General features: G+C 39.8%; 1 protein-coding gene across 1 annotated transcript in view; it reads left to right on the forward strand.

Moving 5' to 3' along the window:
* SORCS2 (sortilin related VPS10 domain containing receptor 2) overlaps positions 1-12,010 on the forward strand; it is a 579,315-nt gene that overhangs the window by 496,149 nt on the left and 71,156 nt on the right. The window contains 2 exon segments of the mRNA XM_037385456.1: positions 581-727; positions 2,103-2,205. Of these exon segments, the coding sequence (XP_037241353.1) occupies positions 581-727; positions 2,103-2,205 (250 nt within the window).

The raw sequence follows: 12,010 nt of genomic DNA on the forward strand, positions 1-12,010 counted from the left end.
TATCTGCATTTATTTTCTACAAAAGGCAATTGTTCTCCCTAAATCAGTGTTATTTTAAAGGATATTATATTGTATTTTGTTATTATTTGTGTACTATTTGTATGATGTGGGTCACATGACCAGTATAAAAGTCAGGTTGCTGTCACAAACTGATTACATCATTTGCAGAATAACACTTTAAAGACATCCATATTTTTAAAAAAATGAAGAGCTGTAATTTTAATAGTAGTGTACACTAAGGCTATGCCACTGTAATTTTTTTTATTTTGCTGTATAAACTACATGTAATTTGATTAGCCTTCTGACATTGACAGAACTGGATATCCTTTTAAAATACACTTAGAATTACAAATCAGTTAGTAATTGTCCTCCCCTTTCCCCTTTCTCACTTTACCCTTATCCTTCTGCCTTTTTTTTTTTTTTTTTTTTTTTTTTTTAAGGTGTATTATTCACTTTCCTAGTGGAAGAACTACCCGAGATACACAGTTCAGAGCCAAAAAAGAGCAGCTAATCAGGGATAATCCTTGTTGAAAAAAATGTGTATGTGCTGTTCATTAACCCTCTTTCCTGCATGCTTCAGGTCAGAGGTGTAAAAGGAGTCTTTTTGGCCAACCAGAAAATTGATGGGAAAGTTACAACTCTGATAACCTACAACAAAGGCCGTGACTGGGATTTTCTAAACCCTCCAGACATTGATATGAATGGTAAACCGACAAACTGCAAACCTGTAAGTGGCTGTTTTTAGCCTGTCTTTTCTCTGAAGTACACAAGATTTATTTGTATGGTTGGATGTGCAGTAGTTCCAAGAGCCCAAGAGCTTTGTGCTGAGTTTTCCAGCCAGATTAGTAGGCAAATCTACTTGCACTGCATGAGCTGTGGTTTCACAAGCTGTTAGTCCAGTCATCTTGCAGAGTGAGTAGTCAGGACTCTCTGTTGCACCGCTTTTGTATTTTAGATCACTTTGACACAAAGAGGACATTTTTTCTTGTGTATCAACCACACAATGCAGTTCAGAATAATCACGTCAACAGTCATTTGTATCTGGATATAAGGGACACATCATCAGTCAAATAGAGCTTACCCAATACCTTTTCTGTTTCTGTCTTTCATATTTGTGTTTCATCTTAAATCAAGATGAGCCTTGGTTCCCTGTTAAAGGGAACTATTGACAGTTGCTTGAAAATAAACACCACACTGCATGAAATAGTCCTTTCTTTTTGTAAGATAATGTTATTTTGGTTTGTTTAGATGTGCCAGCTATGCATAATATTGTGTTATTTTTGAGGCTGTACCAAAAATCTTGTCTTTTTCTCACTGACTCTGCTCCTGGGGACTCCATGCTCTGCGTTGTTGGGTGAAATAAATACTTTTAGTCCTGCCACTGCCAGAGCCTTGATCCCTCTCTACGTAACAGAAGCGGAGGGCTGAAGCTGCTCACTCCCTTTTGAAGAATTCAAGACTGTGCTATGTGTTTCAAGCCTGCAGGGCCTGATCCAGAGCTCTCTGAGATGAGTGGAAAGACTGCAGTGGCAGCAGCAACCAGGTGGTGCTGGCAGCCTGCTCCTGGTAAAGCTCCTGGCCAGGTTGCTGTGAGCAATGTGACCTTTGGGTGCCACTGCACAAAGAGCAAGAAGCAGTAAGTTGCTTAGCAAGGAGAGATGTCCAAAAGTCATTATCCTATTTTTCATAACACTTTTTTCTAAAAAAAGAATTTCAATACAAACAGGTTTTTTCTAATCATCATTTTACCAATTACCTGGGACGAACAAACACGCCTTACTTGTTGCTGTTGCTGTTAGCATTTTTAAGCAATTATTATGTCAGAAAGGTGTTTTATACAATAATTTTATCCTGACTTCTTTGAGTTTGGAAATCTTTTTGTTGAGACAGTGACACACTACACAGATATCACCAGGGATTGTTCTTGAAAGCTAAGGTTGATATTTCTGACAGGAATTTGGCTCCATGGGCAACAGCCATTCTTTTTCTCTATGAGGACATGCATTGCTGAAGCTGCTTTGGCTGGGATTTCATTATTGTAGGAGCATAACTGTTACCAGTTACTTTATAAACCTGCTGTTGTCGTCTTCTTCCCTCACAAGCCTGATTGCTACCTTCACCTTCATCTCCGCTGGGCAGATAATCCCTATGTGTCAGGAACAGTCCACACGAAGGACACTGCACCAGGGCTCATAATGGGGGCAGGTAAGTGCATGACATTATGTTTTAAGACCTGAAATGTGACAGCATTTCTTTGTATATCTAGTCTTCTGGTTTATAACAATACCATACTACAATCATCGGCAAAATAAGACTTTCCCTGCAGAATAATCCTTTATGTGATCTCTTGATCCAACAATTTAATAAAAAATAATTGTTGTCCCAGAGCTGTCTTCTATGACCGATTTGTAACAGTCACCTGGATTCACTATGCTTATCTGTGCTGTGTAGTACCTCCTTACCCGTTGGTGTGGTGTGGAGGAGTGATGGTGTCTGAAGGACTTGTCCCGCATTCTTTTTCTCTTGAAGTGGGACGTAGGGCTTCCACCATCATGAATAGCCCAGCAAATCCAATAAACTGATGTAAACAGTGGCCAAGCCTTTGTTCTTTAAGCTTAGATACAGATAATTTGTCTTGTAATTTTTATTAATTCCTTCCTTCCTAAAGAGAGATAAAGTGAAAGAGGCAAATCTGTCTCTGTGTTGGGAACAATGCTGGATGTGACTTCTCCATTATAACATACAAATGGAGCCATGGTATTATGAAGTGGCATTTAATGAAACCAATTCCATTGCAGTGTTGACTACTCATCAAGAAACATATTCACATGGCTGTTTTATTTTGTGTCCTTGTGATTAATCTATTCATTTTATTTAATTTTTGGGGGGTTTGTGTAAAAATTGCTGTTCTAATAACTGTTCTAAAACCTTTTTTAAATGGAATTAGTTTATTCTTATATTATGGATATGTTTAGGTGAAAAACACACCTGTACTGCTTCTCTTTTTGTAAAAGTGTGACTGGTTTCGATCAATAATAGTTTCTGCCTTAGTTTACACTAACCTCTTAAAAACAGCTTACTAAATTGAAAATTTCCTGAGAATAATATGGTGAACATGTTTGGTGTTTAAAGAGAATAATAGCTGCCATTACTTCAATATAACCGCAGATTCCCCCTAGTGTAAACAGAGTTTAAAGTATTTTACTGGAGGCAGATCTATGTGGTGAATTGCTGCTATGTTTTTATTGACACAAACGAAACTAAAAATTTGTACAGTGCCCTTGTAGATACATCTTTATAGGTATTTAATTCACATGTTAGTAATTCCAATATGTCAAAAAATAACTTCTGTCTCATGGACCTTCTTTTTGCATAAAGGTACCGCTATTCTAATGTAGGTTCTTATTTTTAGCCTCAATCTATTGTACCTGAATGCCTTGTAGTAGCAAATTAAGCACCGGGGTTTAGTCAATTAGTCCATTAGTTTTATTTAATTTTTCTTAGTCCTTGCATTATAATCTGATGTGGTAAATCGATATCCGTTGAGATATTGGGTTCTTTTCTTTTGGTTAGGTTTTGTGGAGGTTGTTTAAGTGCAATGTTCTGAGACAATATTAGGAATGGCATGTTAGAGAAGAGTATTTTGCCCTTAATACCTTCCTGGAATGCAGGGGGATTTTATCACTGTGACCTTGTCTTACCATGGCAGGTAGGTAAACATGTCAATGGCTTTCCTCAGTGTGAGAAAGGAGTGTTTTTAGTGACATCCAGATATCATTAAGAACTGAACTAGTATGAATCTGCATTGATTGGGAGCAACCTACATTGTAGTGGGAATGGTTGGAATGCACCCTTGCTCATAGCAGCTGGCTAAAAAGCTGGGAGGGATGGTATGGAAGTGGGAAAAATTTGCCCAAGAGTAAGTGCAGTATGTCCTTTCTCTGGTAGAAGGTCATGTAGTTGCAAACAGAGCCAAGGGACTAATTTTGGAGTCTTAAAAATCCTAAAGAGCAACTGCATCACCTTGCCAAAAAACAACTTGATTTTTGACTTGCATTAATATTATTTGATGTTCAGGTCATCTGGATTCAGTGCACATGTTACAGTCTTACTTATCTGGTGAACCTGATAGTCTTGTAAACTTACATTTCTTATCAGAAATACTTTACATACAATGAACTTGAATTTGATCTAGCCTGATCCTTGAAACGGATAATCTTATGCAAATCAACAGAAGTACTAGGTTCTTAGCACATACAGAAATCAGATTATTTGGGCCATATCACACACTGTTGGGATTTTACTGTTAGATTTAGGGAGAGCATATGTTCTGGAAATGACTGAAGATGATACAGATCTGTGAATGTCAGTTGATCACACTGTGTCTGGGAACTATCAATGCCTTGTGCTGTGAAATAGGGAAATGTATTCTGAAGGTGAAGTAGGTAAATAATTGCCAACAGATAGAGGAAAATACTAATACTCTGGCAAAATACTGTACAGTAACCTTATTAATAAAAATGTGTAAAGTTCTGCTCATCAGTTTTCAGGACTAGTGAGCAGATGCTAAGAAGGACTACTTGGAAGTTGATGAAAGTAGAGAATATTTACAAAAGGAAGCTCATTAGCTGAGAAAAATAAAAGACAATAAATAACATGATTTTTTTTCCTGAATGCGTAACCATGGGGTTAGAAACAAATGATGTTAACAAGTGGATAGGAACTTGAAATTAGAAAACAGCCATGAAGTTCATCCTCTCAATAAGACTGTCAATCAAAAAGTTTAAAAAAAGAACAAAATTCCCTTTGACATGGAATTTGGCTACTTTATAGGAAGCTTATACAGTACAGAAACTTGTGGTTATGGAAAAACTAATGTGGTGGGTTGACTGTGGCTGGGCGCCAGGTGCCCACCAGAGCGGCTGTGTCAGTGCCCTCCTCAGCTGGGCAGGGGGGAGGAAATGTAACGAAAGGCCCGTGGGTCGAGATAAGGGCAGGGGGGTCACTCAGCCAGTACCGACAGGGGCAAAACCGACCCGACTTGGGGAAATTAGTTTAATTCATTACCTATCAAAATCAGAGTAGGATAATGAGAAAATAAAAACCAAATCTTTAACCACCTTCCCCCACCCCACCCTGTGTTCCCAGGCTCAGCCTCACTCCCGATGTCTCTCCCTGCTCCCCCCGAGCAGCGCAGGGGGGCCGGGAATGGGGCTGGGGTCAGTCCCTCACAGCTGCCCCTGCCGCCCCTTCCCTCCAGGGGGAGGGTCCCCACACGCTGCCCCTGCCCCAGCCTGGGCGCCCCCGGGGGCGCAGCCTCCTTGGGCACCCCCTGCCCCGGCCTGGGGCCCTCCCCGGGCGGCCGGTGGGTCCCTGCTCCCCGCGGGCTCCATGGGCTGAGGGCACAGCCGGCCACGCCGTGATTTGACCCAGCTATCTGCGGGGCTGCTGCTCGCACACCTGCTCACTCCTCTCTCTGGCTGCAGTTGCTGTTGTGTAGAGTTCTTCCCCACTTCTGAAATACTTTGTCCCCCTGCTGCTACCACCGTCGCTGATGGGCTCGGCCTTGCCCAGCGGCGGGTCCATCCTGGAGCCGGCTGGCGTTGGCTCCATCGGGCATGGGGGGAGCTTCTGGCAGCTCCTCACAGCAGCCACCCCTGTAGCCCCCCGCTACCAAAACCTTGCCAGCAAACCAAATAAACCTGACCTGTGACTTAAGCAGAGTATCAAAACTATCCTTGAAAATCAGACCACAGAGACCACTGCATATTGTTTTAATCTAAAAAATAATTGAATGGTGAACAGCATTAATGTCTAGGGCACTTGGGGAAAATTCAGTACGATGTTGAAATTGCATCTTTTTAAACTCATATTTACAAATAAAAATTCTGCTTTATTAAAGTTGCATAAATAGTTCAGAGGAATACATATTTTAGCTTATGTATATATATAAATTTTACAGACAAAATACTGAATTTTATAGCTGCATATTAAAGTGTTCTTTTAAATAACTGCTTTGCTCCCTTTAAAAAATGTAATAGGATTTTGCATTTACATTTGATTTTCGTGCATTTTAATCTTGGCAACAGCTTCTGTTTCTCAGCATCGGCTATGAAATGTGTGTCAATTGATGTGTAAATTTTTACTGTAAACTTGCAAAGGACTTTTCTATGAAAAATGTTTAGAGAAGTATAGATTTTCCAGGTGCTAGTTTACAGTAATTGTCTGCTTAGTTTCCAATCCAGATGGCAAATCAAGCAAGCAGTAAATTCTGCGCATTCATTTGAATTGAGGAAGTGCTAGAAAACTTCAGTTTACTTTTTGTCATATCAGGCTGAAATACATTGTGATAACTTTCTGTCATTTTTCACCAAAGTAGCATACCAGGATGCCACTATAAGAAGCATGAGGGAACGGGAAGATGATTCAGTACGTTTTGGAGTGATCGGGCAGTTCACTTGGATTTTTCTCATGTCAGCATGTTCCCCCATTCTGATGGTGTGAATCACTCCCTCAGCCGAACACATCATTAGCTTGCCAGGCAAAAAAGGTCTTATCTGGAACATTTAAACTCAAATTGGCTGAATGTTTGTGGCTACAGGTTTACTAGCCATGAGATTTTAGCTTATTGTGCATTGACTGAAGGGATGTTACAACTGTATTACCTGTAATCTAGGCAAGCCACATCTCTCGTTGGAGTAGGTGTCTGCCTCTATGCTAAATTTAAGTGTCTGGAAAAGATTTTCCATATTAGGAGAATTATCAAAGTGTTGCATATGGGGATTATTTCTTCTTGCAGTAAGCAGTCTAAAATCACGTATAAAAATATGGGTAAATGCAGTGATAAGTAGCACTTAAAACATGTACATTAATAGTAAATTTTAAAGGAAAGTAATCTCCCATATTTGAATGACCCAGTAGGAACCTGCCAAAATGCCTGAGCAAAGACAAACTTCTAATTACTCTTGAGATCAGTATGTGTTTTTCACAGCTATACAACCTTTTCAGAGAGTTTGGCTGACCACCAGTCATCACTAAAATACATTGTGTGCTTTCACATCCTTGTGCTACCAACTGTTAAACTGGAATTTGGAAATTTACAAATAGCTTGGGGAGCTATGTTGAACAGTAGTTAGTACCCCTCTAATCTAGATTTTAGGACTGCCAACCCTGCATGGATGGAATGTGTGATTTTACCCACTTATTTTAAAATTAGCTTTTACTCAGGATAAGTAAAAAAGCAAGAGGATTTCCTGTATCCAAAAGCACAGTTTGAAAATTTTATTAGAATGCAAGCAACAGAAATGAAAAATTACTGTTCTTAATGAAAAGAACCAAAACATAGGCCAAAATGTTTCCTTTTGTTTCATAAATTGAAGAAACAAAATGTCAGCATGTAACAACTGTGGAGTCATACTTATTCAGGCCAAGAATCCATCTAGAGCGGTATCCTGGTTCGGCTGGTGACAAAAGCATTTGGGGAAGTGTTTAAGAACAATTCAGGTGTATATGGTCCCCCAGGCCATGTTTTGGGAGAAGGTACGCACATGAGACTGTTTCTGTTAAGTGCTATGGTCAAGACAGCGCCAGGTTTACCTCTCCTAACCTACATAGCTCAACAAAACTATCGTACCTTGGCCTTCTACCCTCATATACATCCATCGTGATGTGAGGCATGCCACACACATCCTGAGTTTCATCATGTAAACCCACCATTTTCATTACCTGTAACCCTCATGTTACTTCAGGTAATTTGGGGAGTGGGAGGAACCTTACAAAAATACATCTTCTGGCCAAGGCAGCACTACCTGGGGAGAGCTGGTGCTGAGCACTCTGTGGTGTGAACATGGCTGCATCATGCCAACTGGCCTTGGCTGCAGGACAGTGTCTGGCCTTCCCTCATTTCATGTATGCGTTTATATTTGCAATAATGCCATCCCTTTATTAGGATCGAACCTTTAAAGGTATGAACCTTTAACAATGCCTTTAACAACAATATATTTAAAATTGGATGACAAATGTAGAAAGCAAAGCTAAAGCAAACACTCGCAGTAACTGAAGGGTCTTCTTTCCTGTTACTGTCATTTAGCTACAAAAAGAACATAGAATAATGTAAGACAAACTTGAGAAGCTTCTGTATTACAGACAAAACTTCTTGAAACTAGATGGCAAAACATTCTGTGTCATGTGTCAGAGGAGTTTTCAGACCATTTAAATCAAAAAGTCTTGTTACCATTCTACCATTTCAATACTATGTATTAGCTCTGGCTAATATAGCCTTGTTGTGGTTTAACCCTAGCCATCAACTAAGCACCACACAGCCACTCACCACCACACCTCACCCCCTGCCTCTATCCCCCAGCAGAAATTTGGGGAAGAGAATTGGAAGGGTAAAAGTGGGAAAACTTGTGGGTTGAGATAAGAACAGCTTAATACTTGGGGAAAATAATTTTTTTAAAAATTAAAAGGAAAATAACAGAGAAATAAAACACAAGAAAGACAAGTAGTGCAAATGAAAACAATTGCTCACTGATAACTGATTGATGCTCAGCCAGTCCCCCCAAAGTGGCCCCCTGACAACTTCCTCCCCCCCCCCATTTTATTACAGAGCATGATGTACCATGGTACGGGATATCCTTTGTGTCAGATGGGGCCAGCTGTCCTAGCTGTGTCCACCCCCCACCCCCCTGTGCCCCCCAGCCCACTTGCTGGTGAGGTGGGGTGAGGCAGAAAAGGCCCTGACTCTGTGTGAGCACTGCTTAGCGTTAACTAAAACATCCCTGTGTTACCAACACTGTTTACAGTGCAAATCCAAAACATAGACCCGTACCAGCTATTATTAGAAAATTAGCTCTACCCTAGAAAAAAACAACACAAGCCTGCAGTTGATTACCCATTCCAGGTGCAGTAACTTTTTCAGTATGAACTGAATTGCCTTCAGTGTATTAATTACCTTTACTTGTTACCACAAGTGGATTTTGAGACGTAACACAGACCCACTAAAATGATGGGAAAAGTTCCATGTTGTAGTGGCATGCATTAGGAGTTCCTGCAGATATTTACAGGTGTAATAAGGAGCGCAGATTTTGGTGTGATTCACCAGGCTAACAGCACACTGATGTTTGTGGGTGTGCAGTACAGCCCAAACACTTCAGGATGTGGTGGGAATGGTATTCACATGCTGGAAGTGTTGGCTTCCAGCATAATTTGGCCATTTCTCACCTTCTGTATCACTTGATCGTGTTGTTAGTTGTGCACATGTGTTATTGGCTGCCATGCTCACCACAAATGTGGTTCATAACTCTCTTCAGATATGGCACGGAAACTTTCAGGGTGCCTCAGCTCTACTCTGAGTGCTCCTCTGACTTTGCAGTTGTTTGTTTATAATGTTATTAATGTCGGGATTTTTAGCATTTCATTTGATGTGAATTGGGGCTGTTGTAAAGGGGTTTACAAGCTACTATTACATGTGCTTTGTTTAGTTAGTTGGCTTAATTCAGTCACATGACACACTGCAAGGTAGCTAGAGCCTAAAATTAGGCACTGTATTTTAAATCTTAGAAAGGACAGATTGTCCCAAATCTTTGAATTTATTACTTATTAGAACATAGAACACACACACACAAAAAAAAGGTTAAAACAATGTAACTCTTTAAATAGACAAACCCCATAACTCTTATGTGACACATCTCAGATAGGTTTACAAATAAATTTGTGGTGAGTCTGCTAAATTCTTGACAGACTTATTCTGGTCCTACTTTTCCAGGCTAACAGCTTTCAAAGATATCCTTGGTTTAACAAATTCTTTAAATACCCCTATGTGTTCCTGTGGAAATTTCCTTCTGCCTGTCACCTCCAAGATTTGGCTGTGTGGCTGCTTCCCACTGCAAATAACCCACTGTGCTTTGCTAGATCCTCCCTGTCTCCGTTGGTGATGCAGGTTTCCTGCTTGTTGCCTCACCTGCTTTTTCTTTCTGAATGCACTGATACTGTTTTATAGCAAGACGTTGTCTGCGGTACCTACATAGGAAACTGCAACTAAATTGAGAAGTTTTATCTTTCCTTACAGAAAGGGTTCTCTTATGTGCTTGAAGACTTGACTTTATAAAGTTTGAAAAATTATGTAATATCATTTAATCTCCTAAAAAAATCTGGAGGTAGTGGAAATTACAACCTCCATAAATGGGCAGAACATTATGTCAGCAATCAGAAGTTCCTGCATGTGCCAATTCTGGGGTTTCACCCTTGACTTGGGGGTGTATTACTTTCAAATTTCAAAGAGCAATGAAGTCCTTTTTCCCAAAGCAGTACACCAGCCTCTATGCCAAGTTTGTCATCAGTTGTGGGTTTTGACAGAATGGCATTTCTCTGTAATTATAACTGAGTCCACCAATTCCTTTTGCTCACTTACCAAGAAAAAGCAATAAAGGTAAAACCAAAAATAGGAGAAGTCATGTCTGCCTTGTTACAGAACTGCAATTACAGAGCTGCTGCTAATATCTTTTGGTCATTACTGTATCAGCTGGATATAAAAGGGTTTCTAATGAAGCACAAGTTGTTGCTGTTTAGTTTAAAGGCTACTTCTCCATTAGCTAAGGCAATTTACCACTACACTTTTTAAAGTGCAGATCCATAGTAATTCTCAAAATAAAGACCTACTTATGCAAGTAGATTTCAGTAAATGGTGAAGAGAGGTGGAATAAACAGGATTTTTCCAGGAGCAAAACTAACAATGCATTCATTAAGGGTGCCTGTGCAAAGAAGGGTGTAGACTGACAGCAATACTTTAGATTCTAGCAAGCAAATAAATATTTCTATCCTCAGCTATTCCAAAGAAAAGGTTCTGTAAGTAAATTGCAGAAGCACAAGAATATACCCATTCACAGAGACATACACCAGTGAAAACTAAACAGAGGAAGGTAAGAATAGCAAAAGGAATTTCTTTTGTATAAAACGTAAATCAAATCTCCCTTCCCTTCATTTCTTGTTCATATCTCCTTCTAGTAACCAGATTAATCTTTGCTACACAAAGCTGATGGGATGTGGTCCTATTTCCTGATGAGATCTGTGAGAAACGGGAAAATAAGATTATTTTTCCTGATCTTTGATCACATAGGTTTTTAGGATTCAAAGTGTTATTAAGTTCAAAATGGCCATGAACCAAATTAGATATAAACAAACCTGTGTTTGGGGAGAAAATACAACTGAATGTTGTACAAAAAATGTGTACACACAACTTAAGGTGTAAAGCTTTCATTATGGAACTGTCTCATTAGATAATATTCACTACTTTATCATGTTTAATTGTTGGAGTTTTGTCTTTTATACTGGAAGACCTGCCTAAATGAATGCAACATGGTTGTAACCAAAAGATGTAATTTTCCAAGGACTATGGGACACAATAAAACCAAAACTTGAATCTGTTCTAAAAAAATTGAACCTTTTATCAGGCCTATGGTCCTTTGTTCTTAATGCTGATGGTGTGGTTGTAACTTTCTGTCATGGAGATTTCATTTTGGTTGCTGGTATCACTAGACCCTTTGTTTCTTAAAGCTAGAGAGCCTTATGTAAGAATGATAAACCTTTCCTGAAGCCCTACGATAGCCCTTTTGCTATGCTGGCTACATGGACCAAGGCAGCAGGCAGAGTGGTGGGAAGGTGAGACCACACGTCTGGCAGGCAAGCACCCTGCAACCTCAGTGCTGACTTAAGGGTAGGATGTTTTTTGAAGATTAAGGTTTTTGCAGGGAAATAATAGGAGCTGTTCACAGTTATCTGTTTCTCTTTCCTTCTTTCTTGGTACAAATGCTGTCATATCCAATAGTAGTCATGAGGGTCATCCCTACACTTTGAGTCTAAGCTGGTTTTGGCACGTTGTTAACCTTACAGGTCTCACATCTGCTTCATCCATACAAGCCCGGTTCCTAAGTTGGTGTTCAGTCCACACCACCTTCATCCATACTGTACTAACCTTATCAAATCTTCTCATTATCTACAGAAATAAGGTCTT

This window comes from Falco rusticolus, chromosome 1 (genome assembly GCF_015220075.1).
Source record: "Falco rusticolus isolate bFalRus1 chromosome 1, bFalRus1.pri, whole genome shotgun sequence".
Taxonomy (NCBI): domain Eukaryota; kingdom Metazoa; phylum Chordata; class Aves; order Falconiformes; family Falconidae; genus Falco; species Falco rusticolus.